General features: G+C 47.6%; 1 protein-coding gene across 3 annotated transcripts; it reads left to right on the forward strand.

Annotated features, from left to right (window-relative positions):
- Positions 1-169: 169 nt before the first annotated feature.
- Positions 170-11932, forward strand: zgc:65895 (uncharacterized protein LOC393546 homolog). 3 transcript variants are annotated; one of them, XM_054784648.1, is made up of 4 exons: positions 2840-8621; positions 9000-9970; positions 10111-10162; positions 10628-11932. In XM_054784648.1, the coding sequence occupies exons 2-4, from the start codon at positions 9849-9851 to the stop codon at positions 10913-10915; spliced, it is 462 nt and encodes a 153-aa protein (XP_054640623.1). In that variant the 5' UTR covers positions 2840-8621; positions 9000-9848; the 3' UTR covers positions 10916-11932. The 3 variants fall into 3 exon arrangements, with proteins under 3 accessions (XP_054640615.1, XP_054640623.1, XP_054640631.1); XM_054784640.1 differs by lacking the exons at positions 2840-8621; positions 9000-9970 and adding an exon at positions 170-2804; XM_054784656.1 differs by lacking the exon at positions 9000-9970.
- The last annotated feature ends 13388 nt before the right edge of the window (positions 11933-25320 follow it).

Consider the following 25320-nt stretch of genomic DNA (forward strand, 5'->3'; position numbering starts at 1 on the left):
ATTCAATGAGCTTGAAACTCCAAGCAAAAATGTATCGGTATCCGTATTGGCAATACTGGCCTCGTATTTCTTGAGTATAGAATCGATACCAAAACTTGCCGTATCGCTCAACCATACTCTACTTTCATACTAAGATATGCGCATGCGCAACTTCAGTGTTTGGGTTCCTCCTCCCTTCAGAGGTTGACAGCCCGTTAGCTGCCGCTGCTCACCGGCAATGATACAGCAAACACGGTCTCGATAGGGCACACGGCCTCTTTTTTTGACATAAAAAGACAGACATTAGTTAGACGCCGCTGTCAGTTGGCGTGTAATAGTCGTCAAGGTTGTTTCGGGGGAGACGAAGCGGACGTCCACGAGAGGAATGGACGCGGCGACTGTTTTCATGCGACATAGGTCGGACAGCTCCAAGGCTTCGACGAGCACCTGATGGCCGCCGAACTGTTTAACGGCTAAATGGTCGTCCCGCATGCTTTTGACGCTACCATATGTGATCTAAAACGATAAGGTACGACTACACCCGCCGGAGCGAAGCTAATCACTTCTGTTGACCTAACTGGGTTTTAAGCTAACCAGTTCGAACAAGTTTCTTTTTATTTCCCCGCGTGTGATTATTTCTTTACGTGAGATGAATTAGTGTGTTTGTGTCACCGTCCTTCTTGCAAGCACTTCATTTCACATGCCACTGATGGGGCTTTAGCATCGCGAGTGAGCTAGCTTCCGTGTTAGCTAGCAGGTAGCGTCAAAAGCCACCGGCCCCTTCGCAGGAACCCAACAACTCGAGCCTGTTCTTCAGCAAGAATGCACCACCAGGATTTTTCCGGAGAACCGCCCGGTTCTGGTAGCAGGAAAACGGTCTATCATTACCGCAGGGGCAGCAGCGGGGCTCCTGCTTCCTCCACTGGCTCTGGAGTCATCACGCTTGAAGACAGTCCAGTCCCAGCTGGAACCTCCGCTCCGGGACCTCATCAGCAGCCCGTATCCCAGCTGGCTGGAGCTCAAGTGAAAAAGAAAAGTGGCTTCCAGATAACAAGCGTCACCTCTGCCCAGATCAATGTCAGTGGCAGTAACAGTTTAGCTGATGACACTGAGAGCTACGATGACCTGGATGAGTCGCACACTGAGGACCTCTCCTCCTCTGATATGCTGGATGCTTCAGTGTCCAGGGCCACAGACACAGGCGTGCCGGAGAGAAGTTCATCGGATGAGACGTTAAACAGTCTCCATGGTGTTGACACTCCTGGCCTTGTGTCACCTAACGAGCCGTCTTATCCACATTCCATGCAGGCATCCCAGAAGCATACGTCCATGGTAAATGGAGCAGTGCACCATTATCAGCCTCAGCAGCACAGTCTGCCCAATCAGCATCACTCGGACAACTTGGGAGGAGGTGAATCGGCATTGCCAGCTCTCCCCGTTGCAGCGTTGGCTAGCTCCAGCCCAGGTGGTGCTTACAAAGCGGGGGCTACCCAGTCCCAAAGGCCACCACTGCCGGATGGCACCAAACCCACAGGTGGGATAGCTCAACCATCAGTCCCAATTGCTGCTAGGGCAGCTGGGATGGCCAGCGATGCGCATTCACAGGGCACTGGGAATGTCCCGAGTGCCTCCTCTGTCACTCCAGTCCATCCGTCTGGGCAGCAAGGTTTTGACGACACAGGTGTAGGTGGGCCACCATCCTCCACTGGTGGAGGGGGCGGCCAGCCAGCCCCTGCCTCCAGTACCCAAACCACAACCACGACCGGCTCTCGTTTCAGAGTTGTCAAACTGGACACTAACTCAGAGCCGTTCCGCAAAGGAAGATGGACATGTACGGAGTATTACGAGAAGGAGATACCACCTGCGGTGGTATCGGAGGCACCTAAAGGTGCAGAGGCTTCAGTGGAGACTGAGCCTGGTAACGCTGGAGGAAGCCCAGTTCTCCCGGCCGTGCAGCCCCCTCACACTTTGCAGCCGTATCAGCTGCCCAGCCAGGACTTCACCAGTCCACATACGATGCAAAGCCCACCACAAGCAACAGCGCAAAACACCCCCCTCAACTATGTGTCGCCCCAGGAAGTAGTTGGTACAGCTCACATGCAGAAGCCAGGTGCTCCTGTAACTCCCCCAGCACCTCCTCAACAGGCTGCTCTAAACCAGTCCCCTCAGCAGCTACCGTACGCTGTGGACCGGCACCAAGCCCAAGCACAGGGGGGTTACATTTCACCTCAGCTTAGTGCCGGAATCTTACCCGGAGGAAGTGGCCGGCAGCCAGACTTCATACAGCCCACTGCTCCGTTCCAAACCCAGGTCCAGCCCCCACTGACACCCATGACAGCATCCATACCACCAGGATCAGGGGTCTCGGCACAGCCTCCAGGCGGCGTTGCTCAGCAGTTACCCCATCTAGGTCATATGGCTCCATCTGCCGTGGAAACCAGCCAGCCGCCTTCTCATCCTCTACAGCCGGTATCCACCGCCGCTGGGCCACCAGCACAGGGGACCCCCTACATCCCATTGACTGCACTTCAAGCTGACCTCCAACCCCTGCTGACCGCAGGCATGTCCTTTTACCCAGCCCCCATGGCGGGAGGTAGCTCCCTAAAAGCCTCCCAGCTGGAAGATGCGCAGAAGCTTTTATTTCAGCACCAGGGCCTCCTGGGACTGCCCAGGCTGGGTGCTGCGGCGGATGGAGCGGGCGCTCTGGACCCCGGCATTGCTGTCGGAAGCTTGGCTCACATGGGGATGTCGGCCGAGGCCAGTGCCTTTGTGGCAGCGGCTGCTGCTGGCCTGAGGACTCAACCTGCTGAAGGAGAGGAGGACAGGTGAGACCACACCTGCAACAAACATGATAGTATAAGAAATAATGAGTACTACCTTCTTTAGCTGCTTCTCACTCACTCTGCCCTTGTTTTCCATGAATGGTCTCCGCTGCTATTTAGTTTATAGCGCAATTATGTTAGCCTTTTCTTCCAAACATTAGGCTGTTTTAGTATTTTCATTTGTAAAAATATCCTTCCCCGTCCCTGCTGCTTCCATGAATTGCTTGTTGAGTCAGCCTGTCATGTGCTTTGCTATGGAGATGTTTTCCCCCATGGCAGGTTATTTCAGACCGACAAGATATTTTCAATGTTGCCCACTAAAGGGGGTACTAGGCATGATATAAATATGTATTTTAAATACAGCGGTACCTCGGCTTTTGTTCGTTACCTAACAAAACTGAAACGTTGGAAAACCAAAGCATTTTTTCTCCATCATGTCATGTCAATTCAATTCATCTGTTCCAGATACCCAAAATTAGGCTGCCACTAACTATTTTCTTAGTCCATTAATCTGAAGCTTGTTGTTTCGCTTAATCTAGCAGTCGGCTAGGCTCTATCCGGACTAGGCCTGTCACGATAACAAACTTTGCTGGTGGACAATTGTTCTCCAAATTATCGTAGATATTCGATTTTATTGGCATTTTTTTATAGACCATTTTTTCATGAATTATACGGCATAATGTACGCCGGTGTGTCTTGCTCACCTCTTCTCTCAGCCGTGATCGTCTTTGTTTCATCGTTTGTTGTGACGTCTCTTACCCAGCTGACGTGCCAGAGTTCCTGCTGCGGGAGGAGCCATCACTTCTGTGCGTGTGGTCATGTTAGCATATCCTTTCTCACAAGGCTAGTATGTTGCTAGCACCCTGGGTCCGCTTGTGGAGGCGGGGCTACTAGCAAAGAGGCTGAAAGAGGACAGGAGCGTTCACTCTCTCTGTCCATTCCACCACAGAACCATGTGCACGGACGCATGCAGAGTGAACCCTCTTGCCATCCAGATGAAACACGTGCACGCATCAGTTTATTGAGGGCTCATAATTATTAAACCTGTTTTTTTTTATTATTGTTCAGTTAATCAACTTATGTATCATCGTGACAGAACTAATCTGGCCTAAATCAATATGAGCCAAACACAAGCATTAGCGGTTTGGTCCGATTAATCAGCGATTAATTGTTGCTGCTCTACCCAGAATATGAACAAATAGATTTGGCAGAGAATACTCAGTATTGTCAGATGTGGTGTCGCGTGTGTGATTAAAAATGGCTGAATAAATCTTTAATACCCCACGGTTCAACGTGCCAGAGGTAGAAAACAAAAGTCTTGCACAATAACCGAGACCACGTACGAGGACCGAATTTTGACGCAAATTTTTGTTTTGGGGCGTTTGAAAACTGAGGTTTGACTGTAAGTATAAGTGCTGTTGCTAAGTCTGGATGGCCCGATCAGCATGTTTGGCTACCGATCCAAGCTGATTTCCAGTCCCCGAGCCGATACGACGTCAGTGTGATGACATTATTATGGAAGTGAAAATGCTTTTAGCAAGAAACTAAAGTAAAGTAACTCGGTTTTCACTTACGGTGCAGACGCACTTCCACACGGTGGCCATCGTCTCTCGCGGGCACGTAGAGTTCAGTGGCGGCGATCTGCTGTCTGCACCGCTGCTACATCACAAGGAGTAACAGGCATGCAAGTGCACAGCATGTGGCCCTTCTTTCTATGGCGGTGGCAGGTGGTTCTCCTTGTGTCGTCCCCGAACATTGCTTGTTGCAATTTGGGCCTGCGGGAATTTGTGTAGTTTGACTTGTGAACAGCTTCAGAGTCCGTTCAATGCAGAGAAACCCTGGCACAGCATGTTCTTCAGTGCCATTCTTAAAGGATAGTTGGCTTGTTTTGACCCCCACCTCCCCCCCAACTTGGTCCTGCGAGTCACTGTTGCAAGAATGGAGAGGCAACAGTGCACAAGGATATTTGTGAGGTCTGATTATTTTTCAAGGAGGCCTTTTTGTGATGCCAATGTATCACTCTTTTGAACGCATTTTGTTTTGAGAAGCCAAATTCTCTTCACTTAAATGACCCAGCAACTAAGCAGAACTACGTTGCTTGTTGTGGGACCAACTGGGGGGGGATGGTCTTCCAACTTCATGTGAAAAAACTATCCCTATCCCTTTAACGCCTAGCACAATACTCATCACATGTCCATGGTGTTTCCTGAATGTCATGGCTGCATTACAGGACGTCCTCAGAAAACACACACAACAGCAAAATCTGTCGCTCCATTCAGCGTGATTGGAACGCATGATCATGTCTTGACGGGTTAGGCAGCCCCGGCCCATTCAGTTGGGTGGGCCCATCATATTTGGCCTGTTTGAGTTGTAGGAAGCTCCCAGTCAGAGACTAATCCTGCTGGCTTCAGGTTGTGATTGATGCTTCCTAACCTTCCTAACACCGTCATCAAAGAGTGTTTATGCCCTGAGAGGGAACAAACAAGGCCAAAGACCTCAGGCGATCACGCTATAGGACACATACAGTATGTACGGATGGGGTTGGGCTTTCTTTGCATCTTTTTGACAGTTTAGTTGTGTGTGTGTGTGTGTGTGTGTGTGTGTGTGTGGTGGTAGGAATCAGCTGCATTGGTGATAACCAATGGCTCTCCCATGCTGTGGCACATGGGGGCAGTATTTGCCCTTCAGTTCCTCATGTCTGGGCCAGCAGTGCTTTATATAATCTTAACGTGCTTTGAGAGTCACTGACCTAAATGTGCTGCTCTCACAAGTGGGGAAAGAGCCTTCCTGCACGCAACGACTGAATGAATGAACTGACAATCAGGCAGCTTTGAAATTGCTCCCAGCGTACTGTAAGATGAGTGTCGATTTGATTCTTAAAGTCGCCCGTGTAGACCGAAACTTACATCCAGAATGATCACTTGTTCCTATGGAAAGGCTTCTGCACATCTACAAAGACAATCATCTTGACACTGCATTGGCCGTGCTGGATGTTGTAGCACCTGTGTGGCATCACTGTGTCGTGTTGGCAAAAGATGGAGAGAATAGAAATAAATATGATGTGCAGCAATGTTTGTACGGCGAGGTCGGCGGTCGTGTCGTGTAATAAACTGTGCTTGGAAGTCTGACTAAAAGTCTGTGTGCGCCGGAAACCCAAAATGTGTGTCCAGACAAAAATATTCAGACGTAAAATTAAATGGCGTATGCACACATTCACGCAGTGTGTGCTTCACCTGCTGTCCAAATGCAGTGTAATGTAATGTCAATGCAAAGTGGCTCATGAATGCGGCGTCCATATTTAATCACCCTTCGTTGCGTTTCACTGGGTTCTTCTGAATCACAGCTGCTGAGAAGCTAAAGACAAAGTAGCAGAACTTGACCAAACTGAGACGCTTTTTAAATGATTTACAGAGGTAACTGTGTCAAAGCGCCTTGAGTGCCTGGAAGGTAGAAAAGCGTGAGAGCCCATTTGTCATTTTACCGTTTAACTTAACGAGCTGAATTGACCAAAATCATCCTCGGATGTAAACTGGGAAGTGTGAAACATGGAAAGACCTTTTTTTAATACTGTTTTGGAAATCTGACTGTTTTAGTGCTAAGCTTTCCTTGTTCTGGCGTTAGTGCTTTCCTGGCATTCCTGTGTGCCTTGGATGGTCTTTTGGGCTTAGGTAATTTTAATGCTGGCTTGTGGTTTGGTAGAGAGACACCAAAACGAGGATCTCTGTCTGACCTGTCCCTGACGTCTTCCCATTTGGGTGTGGTTCCAACTGCTTTTTGCTCTGGGAATGCATAATTTATTCATTGGCATAAAATGCAGCAGCGCTCTGTTGTCCTAGACTACGTCAATCAAATGTCTGTGGAAAGCTTAAAGCTCATCCTTGCAGTGTCACTAAACAAGCAGAGATGTTCTTATCGCTCAGTTTCCCTGTGTGGACCATATGGCAATGGGATGGTTACGTAAGGCATTGCATACCCAGCTGAGGACGACTGGCTTACGCTCTAGAGAGCCACAGCTGTGAGAGCTGTTTGCAGTTTGGGGGCGTTGCTTATCTCAGTTTAGTCTGTTGTCTCGGCAAAGATTATGGGCATTATCCTCAGCTGCAAGGTTGGTCTCCATCCCTGGGCTGAAAGTTGTTCTGTTTGTTGCTGTCAACAATGAATACGGGTGCCCTCTGCATCTTTTGCAAAAGCAGTACATTGTAAGCCAGGGTGCTCCTGCTGCTGCTGTGGCTCATTATCGGCCAATCCAGATTTGAGTGGTCTGCATATACTGTACAGGTGGATCACACACTAGTGCACGTCCCCCAAGTGTAGGTGGAGGCAGGCCGACCACAGCACAGCAAGCACAAAAAGGACAATAAAGGAGGAAGTAATTGGTATATATTAATGACTTCTACCCAAGTGGGGAGGGGAACTGGAGGGATGGCGACTCTTTCCTGTACAAGTAACTACTCCCCTTGACTAGCTCAAACTGCATTTTACATCCGTATGCACAAAACACGGCGTGTTGAAACACCAGGCAGCGCATTAATAGCCACCAACTGAGTACGGCCCATATATGGGTCATCCCTTTTGTTGAGCTTTGGCTGGACGGACCTGGATACACACCGAATGAAAGCATTACGGATGGGCTTCCTCTGATGTTGCCAATGACGTCTCATTGGCTGGAGCGAGGCGAGGCGTCTGTGCCATTGGCCGGGAGTACATCTTTCTCCGCATCAGCGAGATCTCGCTGAAACCAGTTTGTAGCCCTTTGTTCTGAGAAGCCATGTACATATGCCCCCCCCCAGGTGCCAGAAAGTACACTATGTACATAAGCGTAGTCAACGGGACGTTTAGAGTCCACCAGTATTGACAGGACTGTTTTCCTAAGCACTGGTTTCCACTCTTGTGCGTCTCGTGTTTGTGGCCCAAGTCAGCCCGTAGGTGATGTGGGGTTGATGCTGTGCCTGTTTTGTTCCACCATCCAGCTGTTGCGTTAAAAGCTTCAGATCATTTGATGCTCTTTTGTTTAGCCAAGAACCACGACTGCACTGCAAGCCGCGTGTGCTAGCGTGGAGGTACACGTGAGGCCAGTGGAGCCCCATGCTGTGCGCGTGTATGTCCAGCATGCATGCACTAATGCAGAGTGACTGCACTGCCAACCGTGCACCGCCTCCAACCTAAACATTTTCTTCTTCTTCTTTTCCCTGGTTGGGAGACATGAGGGCGGGACACCCATCCGCAGTCCTCGTTCCACCAAAAAAACGCTAAGAACTTTTGAGATGTTCGGTTCCATTCCAGCGTTTCTTGAGCAAGGGAGCCTTGGGCGTGACTTGTAGGCGGTGCCGCTCGTGTTAACCGGGTATGTGGTCAAAAATGGCTCATCCCATTGGATGGATTGCTCTAATCTCAGCTGACAGTTTACATAACAACAGAAGGGGAGGCGACATGACTCCTCATGCAGTGACGTCACAGCCCACCCTTGTACGGCTTCTCGCCATGCTCGCAATCTTCAATTCAAGCGCAGGGGCGGCGGGCGTAGAGGGGCACCACAGCGCCATCATCCACACGCACTCCCGCTCCCTTCCCCGTCCTCCTCCGCTCCGTCCAGGGTCTACATTGTGAAGCATCGAGGGGGACAGGGGTCAGGGTCAAAGGGAGTCGGTTCGGAGGACGGAGGAGGAGCAGGTGGGAGCCCGCTGTGTGGACTGTGCGTGTGTTTTTATTCACCTGAGCATCAATGAGAGAAAAGGGGCTGTCCGGGGCCGGAAGAGCACAGGGCCGGGACGCCATGGCCATGAAGCTTTTCTTCTGGGAGCTGGAGAAGCATCTGAAGAGGTAACGCCGGAGGCCATTTTGTGTTAACCTAGCATCTGTGCGTTGTTTGAGATGTACGTCTTTAGAAGTTTGCGTCCTGCTCGCAATACACCAGAACAACTCCCGAGCACGTGCAGGACACGATGTTCTTGCCTTTTGCACACGCAAGCTTTGCAGACCCATAGGTCGCTACCTTGGCAGGGCTGAACACCACGCTCTCTCGTTAGCTTGTGGGCCTCAGGGGCCTAACAAAGCAAAGTCACCCTTCAACGCCTTCAATTTTAGGACACTACAGACGTCAATTTGTAGTTCCCTGGGAAGCGAGGAGGGCAAAATGGAAGAAGAATGTAGTCAAATAAGCACCTTGAGGCTTGTTCTGCTTTCTCTTTGTTCTGTCAGCTAATCCAAGGTGCTGTTGAGCAGGTATCATCCTGACGACAGAGAAAATGTCACCTTTTGTCTGCAACGTGGGTCAACGTTGGTTCTCCTAGTTAATCTGCAGCCTCCCATGTGATCAGTGCACCTGGTCTTCCTGTGCTGTTGAGCAAACTGTTGCCACGGTGATGACATCGGTGATTGATGAGCAGCACCTGCTTGACGTCTTCAGCGTTTTCTCCTCTTTGTGATCTCACCAGGTCCTCGTAAATCTTCACTGTAAACCAATCACAGCTTCTTGGGGCTGGCTGTGCCAATCCCGCCCTCATTTCCTTTGTGTTTTAAATAGATTAAAATAGTCCCCCAAGTTGCGAAGATGACGACTTCTTTCTTGAACAATTTTTATCCCAGCCAATATAATTGAAGTCACGTGTCGTTATGCGCTAAATGGCCGCCAGGTGGCGACATTGTCCGCTAAAAGGTCTTTTAATCGCCCTCACTTACATGCTTGCCTATAAAATACAAACAGGAAGATGATTTTGAAGAAAAGAAAAATAAATTACACTGTAATAGACGAGTGGAATAAAATATTTTTCATTGCTGTGGACTGATTCTTGTTTCGTTGAATCGGGTACCGCCGTGCCGCATCTCATTATGCAAATGTAGCCCCGCCGCCAGCCAATCAGGCGGCGGCTTGGCCTTTTTTCGCCGCATTCATCATCCGGGAGAGTCCAGCCTCCGCCTCAGTCGTTTGTGTGCAGAGCTGGCGCCCGCCGAGCCGCATAATGCGCTCCTTGGCCGCTCTTGCACCACCGGACAGCCGCTTTACTGTGCTGAGGAGGCGCACGGGGGCGTGTTGATGGACGGACTAGCATGAGTTCGCAGTGTTACACGGTGGCGATGGACCTTGGCGTTTGCCAACTGCGGAATTTCTCCATATCCTTTCTGTCCTCCGTGCTCGCCAGGGAGAGCGCGTCGGTGCGGCTCGACAGGAGGTGACGTTTTGTTTTTCGTTGAAATTAAATATGTGACCTTTTATATAGCCCCCACACCCCCCGCTGCAACATCCATTGCGTCTTGCATCATGCTAGCGCTGTTCAAGCTCCGTGGATTGACGTGTGTGTGTGTGTTTCAGCGCTTCGGGTGCAAGTGTTGTGGCCATTGACAACAAGATCGAGCAAGCGATGGTAAGTAGTCCTCGTGCACTGGATCGTGTCATGTTACGTAAGGCAGAGGCCGACATGTGCCTGCTGCGTGCACACATTCCCATTCCATCACTACTCCGTAGTTCAACCAAGCTAGGACACATCTTCTATTTGCATTCACACCTTCATGCGTCTGTCTGCTGGTAGAATCAGGAGGCCCGTGCAGTGTCACCATTTTGGACAGATGATGTGGGCTGAGAAGAGGTTCACACGCTACCCCCCCTCCTCCTCCACAGGAGCATGTTGCTAGGCAGTCAGCAGCCTCCCCTCCTCTCAGTATAAATAACTCGGCTGCTGATTGGCTCCTCCCACCAGCACAGGAACATTTTGTTCAGCAGAGGAGGGGGATGCTGGGACATTTCTAAGCGGTCCCACATCCACCGTGACCGCAAAAACGTACGATAAGATACTCAGGTTGTCCAACCCCACCCCTCTTCACTTCCTCAGGACCTGGTGAAGAGTCACCTGATGTACGCCGTGCGCGAGGAAGTGGAGGTGCTCAAGGAGCAGATCAAGGAGCTCATCGAGCGCAACACCCAGTTGGAGCAGGAGAACAACCTGCTCAAGACCTTGGCCAGCCCCGAGCAGATGGCTCAGTTCCAGGCCCAGGTCCAGACCGGCGGCTCCCCCACCGGCGCCACCCAGCCTCCGGCCCCGGCCCTGGGCCCCGGTTCGGGCTCGGCTGGAACGACGCAAGTTCTCCCCTCCGCACAGAACTCCGGTGCGTCTGCATAAATCCCGCCCCCTCCCTCCGCCCCGCCACACTCTGAGGATTAGCGAATGGGATGAGAGGCGCCATACTGTGACCCCTCCTCCTCCTCCTCCTGCCTCCCCCAAGACCAACTATGCTGCCATCTTGAGGATTTGTTTTTTTTTGTTGTTGTTGTAGCACATTTTATTTATGGCGTGTCTGACTTTGACCCGCTTCAGACAATCGCTGTTGTCACGGTGATGGGGCAATGCACCCAATTTTGTCAACCCCCTCCTTGTGTGGAAACCCCCCCCCCCCACCCACCCCCCCACACACACACATATCAGCACATTCCACCCCCCCAGTGCATCTTCTGCACTTGCACATGTCGCTGCTAACAATGGATGAACTTTTTTTTACGGAGGATGTGCATCCCCCCACCCCACCATTCGGAATGGCAAGTGGACATTTCCCGATATGGGGGGAGGGCGTAGTTAAGAGAAAAGGTACAAGCGGCGCATCACTGTTCACCGTTCCCCACACCCACCCCTCTTGGGTGAGGAGTGACATGTTTATGCAGGGAATCAGCGTGCGTGTTTGTTTCCATGTCTGTTACGTCCTCCTGATGTCCACGTGTCAAAACAACACCCAGATGTTTGATAGGATGAGCGTTGCCAATTCTGCCAAGTGCCTGGTTTGTAACCATAGATACATATATAATCTCTTTTTCAGTTCTTTGTTTCTATGTACATATCTTTGTGTATATCTACTATAGTATATATCTATCTATGGTTTGCCAGGTGGACAAGCACCTGCAATATCAGCACTCACACACGAGGGTTACTTACCCCCACGCTGAACGCTGTTTATGTGCGGGAATGTTGTTTTGTTGACGCGAGTGAGGACGTTTGACCTTTGGTTTTAGTCTTTTGTACAGCCAAGCGTGTGTTGCCAGCGCTCGTGCGTGGGTGTTTTGTGCATGTTCCTCAGCCCATCACAAATGTGACGTTACGATTTGCACTAGACAGTTGCACCTCAAATAAAAGTGGAAACAAAGAAAAGTGTTTTGTTTTTTTTTTTGTTCTGTTTTGTTGTGGGGATCATCAGTCTTTTCCGTCATTTCCGGTGGTTAGGGTTAGGGCCTTGCATCCCGACGTACGTGTTACCACACGCGCTCTTAATTTGACAGGAGCCATTTACCAGCTATAAGGGAACTCACGGCGACTTTGTCAACCCATCGAAAATGGCAGGAGGTCATTAGTCAATATAAGAGTCTGACTCACTGTGTCATTTTACAAACGCAAAAATCATCACACAGCAACTTGACACTCAAAAGGTAGCTGAGAAATATACAAACATGTAGAAATACGAGTAAAATTAAAAAAAACATTATTTTAACGTCTTCCCGTAATGCATTTCATCCCAGCAAAGCATTTCATTGGTTGTTGCTGCCGGGCTACTGCATTGGTTTCTCTGGCCACCAGAGGGAGGCTGACATCATTGCAGTGCCCCGGCAGGCACTGATGCTTTGCCTGAATGCATAATGGGAACAAGTTAAAATAGGTGTTTTTATTTTAAACTTGTATAGGTGCTTGCCTTGTATATTTCTTAGCTAGCTTTTGAGTGTTAGGTCGCTGTGTGATGATTTTGGCGTTTTTTTTTGTAAGATGACCGGTGAGTCAGACTCTTATATTGTGTAATGCCCTCCTCCGATTTCCAATGGGTCCACAAACTTGTCGTGAGTTTTCTCTCAGCTCATTATTGGCTCCTGTAAAGAGCTGACAGGTCCTCAAGGACTCACGTGGAGTTCCGGTACGGCCGATATATACCATATGCTAATCTGTGGTGGGTTCTCATTCTTCCTGACTTTCCAGTCAGGAAGAATGAGAAGAAAGAGGAAGTTATCCTGGGAGATGATTGCTCCTGCTCCTGCTGTACGAGTGCAAGCGGGGTAAAAGTCAAGCGCGTGCATGTCTGAGGCACGGCGCCTCCGCATTCATCCGTGTGCCAACCTTGGAAATACTGTTTATTGTTATGGAACATAAAGTGTTTTTAACATGACTAAGACATGTACTATAGATGTGACATAGTCACCTTTACACTCGTATTAGCAAATAGGCTAAACATAATAACTGGTAATAAGACATAACATCGACCCACGTGAGCAATGGACAGCGTATTTCCTGCTCATCACTGCAACGTTACTGACACCTAGTGGCCAGTGTACAGTCCTACGTATTACGTCTTGGAATGCCTTGTGTTTGCATCTTTCTTTAGCCATTTTTATGCGTTCAGAATGCGTCCAACTTGTGGACTAAACTAGCCAGCCAATAGACGGCGAGTATTCATGTCTTCATTTATTTTGAAAAACCATGAAAGTGAAGCCGGTGAAGTGGTGAGGGACCACTCGACTCCCGAGCAAGAATTTTAAAAAGACGTGTGTGTGTACGGTGGATCCCAGAGATTCACTATTCACTTTTTCTTTGGTTTAAAAAAAATATATTTTTTCCCTCCAAAAATAGGCTGTTTTCTCCCCAGAAAGACACGTCATTCACTAAGTGGGTACTGATGAAGTACATAGGATGCAAACGTACACGTGTTGCTTACCTGCAACACTACAACAAGATGAAAACCGCACAAATTCACTGATGATCAAGTGAACATTCTGCGGGCCTTGAACGCACCATAGTTGCTGTGAGACACAAAAGCGAAACTTATCAATCGCGGGTGTCCAAACTTATGCCACCGAGGGCTGCACGCTGGAATACAAAGGATGTGGGGGGGCCACTTTGATATTTGTGTGTATTTTTAAAAGTAACACTTGTATGTTTACCTTTAAAGACAAAGTATTCATTAGTATCAACATTTCACCTTGTTGCTCCATTTTCTCAATTTTGGCTGTGTTTTTTTTTTTTTTTTTTGGGTTTCATTTTCTTTCCACAATGCAAAAAACAGGCTGAGGGCCGCACTTTGGACACCAGCGTTACAGATAAGAAAACAAGAAAGAGGTGATGTGAACATAAGTACTGTATGTTGTGTGTGCTGCCTGCTGTACTGAACAGTGTGGATTATGTAAACGCTAGCCGGGACCCTATGGTGGCCTGCAGAGGAGCCTCGTACTCCTGCTAGCCGCCGCTGAGTGAGGTGGAAGCGGCCCCACGACAGCCCGTGCCCTGTTGCTCACCATCATTTGTTGGGGGTGAGCACCGATACATCTTTTACTTGAAATGTCTTTACAGTTTAAGTGTGTGAACATCTGGATTGTGCATTTAGCTTTGGTGTGTGTCTTGTACATACAGTGGTGTGGAAAGGGGGGGTTTTGCATGTTTGTCCCACTTCAATGTTTCAGATCATCAAACAAATGTACTGTAAATATAAACAATGACAACGCAAGTCAACACTTGATGCACTTTTTCAATCAAACTTTTATTATGAAGGGATAAAAACATCCAAAGCTACATGTCCCAATTATTATTAATCCCAATCTGTGGACTAGTGAGAAAAAGCCTGCATGACAGAGTTCCACAACCAAAACCACTGCTGGACAAAAACAACATTAAGGCTCCGAGAACATCTTGATGACCCCCAAGACCTTTGGGGAAATACTCAAAAGTTGAACTTTTTTGGAGGTGTGTGTCCAATTACATCTGGCATTTGAGAAAAAGAGCATCATAGCAACAGCAAAATGTAGTGGTGGTAGTGTGATGGTCTTCAGAACCTGGAAGACTTGCTGTGATGAATGGAAGCATGAGAATGTCCGGCCATCTGTTGGTGACCTCAAGCTGAAAGCAACTTGGGTTCTGCAGCAGGACAATGATCCAAAACACACCAGCAAGCTACAAGTCAAGACATGTAGCTTTGGATGGTTTTCACCCTTAATAATAAAAGTTAGATCTAAAAAGTGCATCAAGTGTTGAGTTGTGTTGTCAGTGACTAATATTTACATTTGTTTGATGATCTGAAACATTGAAGTGGGACAAACATGCATAAAAATAAGAAATTGGGGAGGGGGCCAACACTTTTCCACACCAGTGTGTAAGCGTTCATGTTTGTCGTCATGGTATTCAAAGCTTTCAACCCGAAACACGTGACTCTCTTGCGCCCGGTTCTAACTGCACACATTCCACCGTCACGTCATGAAGCTCTGCCATTGGTCGCACAGGAACGAGACCCGCTTGGCGTGGTGGTTTGTTGGCTCCGCCCCCGCTTCATGCAACGATGGCGTGCAAATACATGGGTGCACATTTGCAAGGACTTGCACTGCCCCCCCATGGAAGACTAGAAAGCGACTGTGTTGTTGTTTCAAGTGTGCTGCTGTTCTACAAACTCGTGTTTATATTTCGGGCTCGAGCACAACGATGGCATCGACTGCCGTGATGCAATGTTCACTCATTTTCCGAGGGTCTTAGCATGCATGAAAAGTCACAATACGCACGGAACAGTCGTAGGAACCCATGTTCCAAAACAAACAGGAAGTTGGAGCCATTTTGGTGATGTCTCGGCATCAGGACACTCAGGTCAGCCTGATCCAAGGGTCGTCTCCTCTCCTCTCCAGATGGCACATCCTGCTCCACAGACGAAAGGTGGTTTTGTACAGCTTTGGCCGTGAGGTACAGGACGATTAGATTAGATTAGATTAACCTCCTGCGTTTGTGGAGGTGCCTGATTTCCACGGTGATGCGTTTACGCCTGACCTGCTGTTCCCAGACGCCACACAAGTGAACCCCGTGCTCCCCCACCATCCACTTTCCGTGCCCGGACCTCCCGCCGTGCTGTTGATGTTGCTGAGGAAGCAGGTGGCCTGCTGGGTAAAGCCTAGTCGTCCAGACTGCACGGACGCCTCGGTTGGATTATCCCGGGACGGGTCGGCGCATCAGGAGCGTGTTCCACATTTGCAGCAGGGAGGTGGGAGGGGCGTGTGAGCACATTTTGCCGTTGGGATGTTTCTCCCTCGAAAAGCCCAAACAGAAATGAACCTTCCAGAACGGGGCGATGCCACACACGAGTCATTGGTATGTGGGCGTAATTAGCATGATGGAAGCATCTCACTGCTGTCTGGGGCCGGGGGGGGGTGTTTATTTACCTCATGTATTTTCATGAGGGAACGTTTAATCATTCATTTTTTTATGAAGTGCATTTATTGACTAAATGCAGATTATTCAAGAATAAAATGAATAAATATGACAAGGGAAGGTTGAATGGGTGTATTGACAGGTTTCACTATTGGATGGAGCTTATTCAGTCATTAAAAAACAATATGAATAAATAAAGGCGTAAAAGTAAGCTTTTACTTTTAAAACCCAGGTACACATGGACCACAGGAAGTGAGCAATGTAGCAGTATTTGCTGGGACATGGGGGGGGGGGGGGGGGGACTTTTTAAAGCCTGTTTTGCAGGTTGCAGGGGCCAATTCTTCCAGGCGTTCTTGGGTTTCTGTGGAATGGGGGTCGTGTTTAATTTGGCATGACTGAGTCTTCAGGCCGCATCGGAAAAAAATAAAGTGGTACATTTAGGTGTGATGTGACCTTTGGTCTTGGGCGTGTGTGGGGGGGTGAGGAAGGCGGAAGTGACGAGGGCTAGCCGTGCTAATCTAAATGCTCACCTGCTGTGTTTTGCTGCCACGTTGTAAATAAAAGCTGGCCTGAAGCGAGAGGAAAGTTTGCTTCCTTCCTGAAGAGCTGTGCTCTGTTTTCCCTCGTGTGACACGTGTGACACGTGCACGAATATTAACACTTTATTCTCATACTTTTAACACTTAATTCTGGAAATCCCAGATGTTTTTCCAAAGTGGTCCTAATACTGCGTGGTAAGGTCATATAGTCAGTAGAATGTGGTAACACTTCACAATGAGGTACACTCAACTACAGTACCTAATATCCCCAGCCACTACTCATTAGTTACTCAGTAACCACTGTATTTGTGTGTACCTTACTGTAAAGGCTCACACGCCCCCTCTCAGCTACGCTGTCAGGCATGCTTGTGTTTTGTTATTGTGTGAACTGCGGTTATAATTAGGGATGTCCGATATTGGCTTTTTTACCGATATAGCCCGATATTGTGCGACTCTCAATTTCTGATTCCAATGTGGACTCTATGCTGGTCAAAAGCAGCTGAGTCAGGCTAACCACACGCGTGCATCATAGCAAGAATCCCTGCTGCCTCCCATTTGTTTGGCAGAGTACTGCAAGTGTGGACCAACTACTACGCCAGACGCTGTGAAACTACTTGCAATACCTGACTGATGATCCGTACAAAGGGGCGACTGTTTGCGTTATGTCTGGGTGACATCTGTCTGCATGTAGGGTTAGGCTTATAGGGTTACAGTTACAGGGTTATAGGGTTAGGGTTAGGGTTAGGTTGCGTGTGACGCACCTTGCCAAGTCCTTCGGGGGAAGCGTACAAAGCAACCTGCCTCTCGTTTGCCGTGGGGCAGAGGGAGTGTGAGATCATTTGACACAGAGATCACACGAGATGAACAAACTTTCCACAAAAGCGTATTTGCTCTGCGATCATGAAGCAACTCACGTGAAGAATTCTACGGACTCTTACTGCCGGGCGGTAACTCATCACTTTCACTCTTTCAGGGCCTCGCATACAAACCTGCTGGGTGTCATCGGATCCTTCCTGTCCTTGACCAGCCAGGGAGGCACACGTGCACTGTCAGTTTGCCGCACCGCTTCCTGTTTGTTGTCTGTTCTTGAGCCGCTTTCTGTCTTCTTTGTGCTGCTCTTCACTCGGCACTTCTGTTCTCTTTATTACTTTGTGCTCGGTAAGAAGGTCTGTGAGCTAAAATGCTGTTTATTGCAGTTTGTGAAGTCCAATCCCAAAAGTCATCTTGCAAATAGCAGACCTTCCCCGATGTTTATCTCAATCTGTCAAGTTGTCCACCTTCCCAGATACTCCAGCTCACATGCATCACCAGGACGTATTCACTGACAAATGAGTCAAACTGGGGGTGTAGCCTGAGGGACATTTTCAGAGCCACAGCTAGGTTTTTATTCTCCTCTGGTATTTAAAAACATAAAATGAATTCCTTAGCGTGACATACGATGAGCTTTACACTACTCTGCTTCGTCACCTCACACGCAGCTACGATGATGATGCTTTGTTCAGGTAGCTTAGCAGCTAACACACTTTTGGTAACATTTTTTCATTCTTTGTTAAAAAATATTTGTATTATTTTTGCCCCACCACATTTTGTCCATAAACATTGAATGAAAACAGGTTCAACTTAGCTTAGCTTTGCAATTTACTCATTTTTGGTAACAACATTTTTTTCTTTTAATATGAATTAAAATACAGTGGTGTGAAAAAGCGTTTTCCCCTTTCCTGATTTCTTATGTTTTTGTCTGTTTACCACACTTAAATGTTTTTTCTGCCTTAATAATAAAAGTTTGATTTAAAAAGTGCATCAAGTGTTGAGTTGTGTTGTCATTGACTAATATTTACATTTGTTTGATGACCTGAAACATTGAAGAGGGACAAGCATGCACTTACTTACACTTAATAACACTTTTCTCCCCAGTGTATGCATATATTTTTCCAAAGAATATCTATTTTTCCTCTCATAATTTAAAAAAAAATCAAAAATGGATTATTTTCCCTCTGAATAGGCAGTGTTTTTCCACAGAAAACACATCTCATTCATCCTAAGTCTAATAATGAATGAATACGTAATAATATAGGTCAAACGTACAGCATACATGTACCACTGTTCAAAAATACCACAATTTTTACATTTTGATGTTTTTTTGCTTCACTTTTGTCAAGCTAAGATGTCAATGTTTCGTTCCCAAATGTTTGGTACATTAAAAAATAAAAAAGTATGAATATTCATCTATTTTCTTGCTGCTTATCCTCACTCAGGTGGCGGGGGTGTGCTGGAGCCTATCCCAGCTGACTGTCCAACCCAGATCTTCCCGATCTCCGGACTGGGTGGCCAACATGCTAACCATTATTAGTGTACGTATGGACTGCTATGGCACATGAGACACTCGCGTGCTGTTGGGAAGAAAGATCCGATACGTGGCTGTGCGTCAGCGGGCGGGTCAGGTGATGGTGTCACATGATTTACTGCCATTGAGCCAAATGATGAGCATGAGTTTGACTCGGTAGATAAGCCAAAAAAATGCTGAAGTCTTCCCTCCCTCAGCCTGAGCGACTAGGTCATGTTTTCAGAGCGGCCTTTGGCGAGGACGCTAGGAAATGTCAGCGCAGGAGGAGGCAAACAAAGGCGAGGAAGGAGAGAAAAATGTTGTCCTCGATGACTGCAAATTACAATCATGTGTGGACTGCATGTTGACCTCCAGACAGGGCATCAATGAACGAGTAGATGTTAAAGATAGAAAAACCTTGAAGTAGAATTACACTTGATAATAAAGTCTGGAAGGGTCAGTCTTCCAATCAGAACTGCACCATGTAGACTGATGATTGACAGCTGATGTGATATTTAGGTCAACTTCACCGTGGGCAATGCAAAAAGATGAAAGCCCCGCCCCACAGCCAGCCGCTCTGTGGGTTAAATCTGTGAAGGACAGCATTTTCCATCACAATCTGCTCATCCGACATGTGCTTGCTGACACGACAGGTGCAGGCCTGCATGAACTGCGAGTCACACAACAAGCTATGGAAGCCATCTGAAGGCTTCATCATGAACGTTGGCTGACATTGGCTTCCACAGAGGGAAAAGCTTCTTGAGACGTCATCTGTACTTCTGTGAAGAAGGTGTCGAACGTTTCGCTCCTCATCCGAACGAGCTTTGTCAGCGAACTAACAAGTGCTGGTAGCCTAGGCCTTAAATACAGTAAGAAGTCTTACTGTAAGAATACAGTAAGAATACAGTCTCAAGAAGCTTTTCCCTCGATGGACAACTCCTGTACGACTGAGAGCCTACACAGACGCATTGGCTTCCACAGTCACTCTCCTTGCCGACCCGTTCTCCGTGAGGGTCTCCTTTTACAGTTTCAACCGCTCACCGGGGGTGTTTGTAATGCTAGAAATGTGGGAAGTGAAGCCTGGCACTCGTAGAAAGCAGAGGAAGGGCGGGTGCCTCGGCTGCAGTTGCAACCCTGGCGTGGGCTGCAAACTTTAACGTGCGCTTAAAGCAGGTCCACAATGAAGGGTAGAAGTCTAACTGTGAAAAGAGATGCTGAGTTTCTTATATTCAAACCTTTTTTTCGGTATATCAGTTTTTCACTGTATTTGGTAGGTGCGTGTGCAAAAGTCAGCAATCGGTGTGCATCATCTAAAATGTGACAACCAAGTGGTCCACACGGAGTATCCATGAACACAAACTCCTGTCGGCTGATGGCAGTGGGAAAAGAAAGACATTTATAGTCTGGCGGTCCTTCATTTCACTCTTCCGTACCGCCGACAAGAGCGCAGACGTGTGAATAGTTTGTGACGGTGGTCGATGGGTTCCTTCGGAATGGAGGAAGCTTTCCTGTGGACGGTGGTAGATGATCTTCAGAGAGGGCAGTGGAGTCCTGCTGATCTTCACTTTCTGCAGGGTTCTGCAGTCCATGGCAGTAGTGCTGATGGAGGAGTTGCTGAGGATCTTCATGTGGATACCCAAGAAGCTCCTCGCTCTCTTCACCTCAAGTGCCCAGATGAACAGTGGTCAATGAAGTTTCCTGTCCTTCCTGTCCTTGTCCGAGTGAGGGTGAGGATATTTCCTTTACACCATGACACCAGACCGACCACCTTCATCCTGAAGCCTGCTTTGTTACGGTCAGTGATGCAACCGATCACTGCAGGGTGGTCCACAAACCCTTAGGATGGTGTTGTTGGCATGTGTTAACATGGTGTAGAGACGCAGGTAAGGACACTTCCCTGTGGTGTGCCGATGATGGCGCTAATGCTGGCCAGTCACAAAGTCAGTCATCATCAAGGAACATCCTGATGAATGAGTCCTAATTTTCCAGGAGGGAGAGAGAGACTCCAGGGTGTTCAGGATGTACGTAGCTCTGAACTCTCGATACATTTCTGGATGATTTTAGTGAGTGCTGAGGTCAGTCATCATTCTGGCACATGACCGTGTATGACTTTGATGATACTTGATGAAAACAGTGCAGACAGAAAGTCAAACTGTTCCGTCATGATTTTTAAAGTTAGGAAATGCTATATGTACCCAATAAAATGCCTGCAGTCACACAGGTGGCACTAGAAAACACCCCCGGTATGCAAAAGTAAACACTAGCCTCTGAATAAACACACACTCTCCCACACGCACACCGAGTCGTATTCCAGCAGACGATTTGCAAACGCATCAGCCGCTGGGATTGTTTGCATGATCTTAGGTGAGATGGAGACCGCTCCTAGAAATCCACCATCCTTCCATCCATCTTCTTCCGCTAATCCGAGGTCGGGTCGCAGGGGCAGCAGCCTAAGACGAGAAGCTCAGGCTTCCCTCTTCCAGGTTGCTTTGTCCAGCTCCTCCCGGCGGATGCTGACGCGGATCCAGGCCAGCTGAGATGCAGTCTCTTCACTGTGTCCTGGGTCTTCCTCGAGGCCTACTACCGATCAGGTGTACCCTGAACACCTCCCCAGGGAGGCGTCCGGGAGGCATCCTGACCAGATGCCTGAGCCACCTCATCTTGAATTTTTCCCAGATGACAGCGCTTCTCACCTTATCTCTAAGGGAGAGCCAAGCCACTCATTTCGGTCGCTTGTACCCGCTATCTTGTCCATTCGATCACGACCCAAAGTATGACCATAGGTGAGAGGTCAGGAACGCAGATCGACCGATAATTTGAGACCTTTGCCTCTGGGCCCAGCTCCCTCTTCACAAGGGACCGATGCGTCTGCATCACTGCAGACCCCACACCGACCCACCTGTCAATCTCACGTTCCATCCTACCCTTACTCGTGACAGCGACCCTCATGACCAAAGTATATGTAGACCAGACAATCAGTTCATCATCTGGAGTTCCTCAATTCTTCATTTTACTCAGAACGTTTAGATAATTTTATGCTTCTGACGTGAGGATGAACTAAAACAAAGATCATGGGCGATCATGAAAGAATGAAAGCAGGAAAATGGAGAAGGCATTTTAACACGTAAATGCAGCTGTGTATTTTCTGTGTCTAAAAGTTGATGTTTGCCCTGCACACACACACACACACACACACACACACACACACACACCTCAATCTCATTCATAATTTAACACGCCACCGTCCTCACTACAAGAGACCCTTGTCACAGTGATGTCCGCCCACGTCCGCTCAATTCATTCCAGAGTGTATCTTTACTGTAAATGCACCACCCACACTGAGGGACATGCACCGTCTGAGGACGGAGGCAGAAGGGAGGTGTGCAAGTGGCTTGTTTGATCAGGCTGCTTTGATGCCCAGGGAGGCAGTGCTGCTGCCATTGGCTGTCTCACTTCCTGGAACCAAATGATCCTCCTCACCAGCCATTCAGAGACTTCAGTTACACACGCTTATTTACAGGAGAGCTTTGTAATTTTTCCCAGGGGTGTGGCTAGGGCGTGCCAGTTTCAAGAGATAATGGCTGCCTGACTGTTGACTAACGCCACGAGGCCGACGCCAGTCAGACTACGTGCGCGTCACCGTGCTCTGTCACACAGCCTTGCAGACTAACACACAATGAAAGTGCTGTGAAAGGACTGCAAGCGGTTTCCTTGAGCGGTAACTCAAGCTCACTTCAAGCGTTTCACTAATTTAAGGATCCTTTTCTGGCTTTCTGTCGAGTCAGTCTTGACTTCCCCACCCCACATTCTCCCGTCAGGCTCCACTATGCGTGCAAAGGCGTCCACACCCTACCATAGCACAAAACACCTTCACCTGGTTTCTCTGTCCATGTTGGAGAATTGACACGCCTTCATCAACAAGTATGGAAAATGTCCCTCACGTGCAGGTGTTGTTGGTAAACAGGAGAAGGTTTGACACGTATCCACAACGCCTCACAAAAAGCAGTGGGAACAACTGACACTCTTTACTGGAAATGTGTGCCACTTGAACTGCACTCCACGGACAACCCAGCCTACGCACTTGATGGAGGTACCGCCCTGAAAGCTGCTTCAACTGATTCAATGGGGGACCACAACTGGGGGTCGTGAATGATGGGCAACATTCCCAAAAAAGTGCACTTTTCCTTGACGTTACATTGCTAGCCGGCTACATTTTAACACGCCTCATGACGCATACAAACAAAGATGTTCACCTTTTAAGGTTCACAGATTTCAAGACAGCGTAGCCTTGGTTCGTGTACGCCACAGTTGGCGTATGTTTTGCTTTACGTCGAAAATGCCCGTATGCTGTCTTGGTTGTCGTACAATATGGCGTCGTCTTGTTGTGTTGGTGCACTGTGTGAGTCCAGTTGTGTTCGGAGCTAATCTTGATGACAAGACGCTCCTCTTTGCGTGCTCTCGACTGGAAACCGTAACCGGGAGTCATTGTCCCCCAGCTCCGTCGCCCATCTATGATGTCATCAGTGGTTGACTCTGTAGTTCTTGGCTAACTACCACTGTTACGCCACAAGTCTCACTTTTTTAAATCATTCATGGCTGCAAAATAACCCACAACGCAGTGCCAGCGGTGTGATAAAGAAGGTGAGAAACACTATTGAATTCAAGGAATAAGTGATACCAAAATACGAAGGTGTCATTGGCATAGATCCTCCTCGCCTTTCCAAGTCTTGAAACAACATGAAAGTGACGTCAAATGTTCATTTATCCCTTTTATTTCTCATTTACATGCATTTTGAATTGTGTTTTGCACGTAAAACTACCGTCGTTCCATATTAAAAGTGTTTTGTGTTAACATTTTTGGGTGTCCAAAACAGACTAATTGAATTTGCATGATTTCTTGTGATCTGGTCCAAGTAGGTTTCGGGTTTTCTTGGACCTTCTAGAACAGATTAATGGTGCTAACCAAGGTTACACTGTAGCTTTTGTTCGCCGTTCGAGATCTAAACTCAAATGAATTTGCATGATTTTGAGTCTGACCAATGTTTCCCGGAAAAGATACCTCTAAAACAAACTAGTGTCATCTATGTATAACAAGCGTGACATCAGCATGGTGAAAAGTAGAGTATCTCTCGTTTATCACGGTTAATTGGCTCCAGACCCGACCGTGATAAGTGAATTTCCGCAAGGCAGGATTCCGTATTCCTAAATGAAATGTTTTCGTAGTTAGAGCACAGAGAACCTGTTTATGACCTTCTAAATGCGGTTTTTAACATTATTAGAGCCCCCTCGACAAGAAGTAAAACCCCTAGTTGCCTTTACACTCCTATTACTCAATAGAGTAGACAGACATAAGACATTTAAGACATAAATAACTCACATTAGCATTGGGAGAGTTCCTTGTTTCTTTTTTACCCCCGGTTGGTGTACAGTACTTCCTGCAATGGCTATTGTCTCATCAATGGAACATGACTGTGTAGAATACTACATGTTATCATGTCTTTGAATGTGTCTTCTGAATCCCTGATATATCTAGACATTGCTATGCATGACAGTGCTTAAATATGCATATGTGTATATTTTTACTGCTAAAAAGCCGTATTTAAACACAAAACAGCAATGATTTATTCATTCAAACAGCCAAATTCAAAGCGCGTTCAAAGTGCAATCAAGTCAAGTGATTTGCCTTCTTCTGCCGGTACATGTCACATGACAGCAAAAGTCAACGATGTATCTGACTTCTTCTTTGGTTTATTGTGTTCCAAATCATGCAGTATTTGTCTCTGATTTTGCTAAGAAGTCAATATAAATGACAGTCATGATCGTGTCCAAGTCATTAACCTTTAGAGTCCAGTTTTAATGTTATTGAATAAACCTCCCAATGATAACAGGATTCTTTTCAAAAATCTAAACTTCAAATGCACTGTTCCACATGATGATGCACAACAGAGTTCCAAAGCATTTCACTGCTTGTTAAGGACTGAAAATGTATTCTAGGTATTCTTTGCATCATGAGATGGTGCATCGTCATGCATGAAGGTCATTTTGGTTCTTCATATTGTACCGTGGAAGAAAGTGGTCAGTCAGAAACGCTACATACTTTGCTGAGGTCATCTTCACACCTTCAATGACCATAAAGGGCCTACCAGCTCCCTCAGCTCTCTTTCTTTTGTGAAGGACTTGAATGTCCAAGGCATTACAATATTTTTTGTCAGAAGAGATCCTTTTTCTTTCCCTTATTGTTTGAAATCCGTGGCGTGGTTAATAATGTGGAACAGGTAGTTTTCTTTTCCTTGGGCTCACCTGGCAAATTAGTTACGACAGATACTAAAATCTAATGCATAACCATTTGGAAGACAGTGGATTGGCATCATTCCTATAATGCACAGGTGTCAAACTCAAGGGTTGCTACATTTGAAACTCCTGCCGCCACTTTATTTAAGTAGCCCTTGAAGCGCTGCCAAAGTAGAGCAGAACACGCGCCACGTCCCAACAAATAAAACCAGCGTGTGGTAGAA

The sequence above is a fragment of the Dunckerocampus dactyliophorus genome, chromosome 1 (assembly GCF_027744805.1).
Source record: "Dunckerocampus dactyliophorus isolate RoL2022-P2 chromosome 1, RoL_Ddac_1.1, whole genome shotgun sequence".
NCBI lineage: Eukaryota > Metazoa > Chordata > Actinopteri > Syngnathiformes > Syngnathidae > Dunckerocampus > Dunckerocampus dactyliophorus.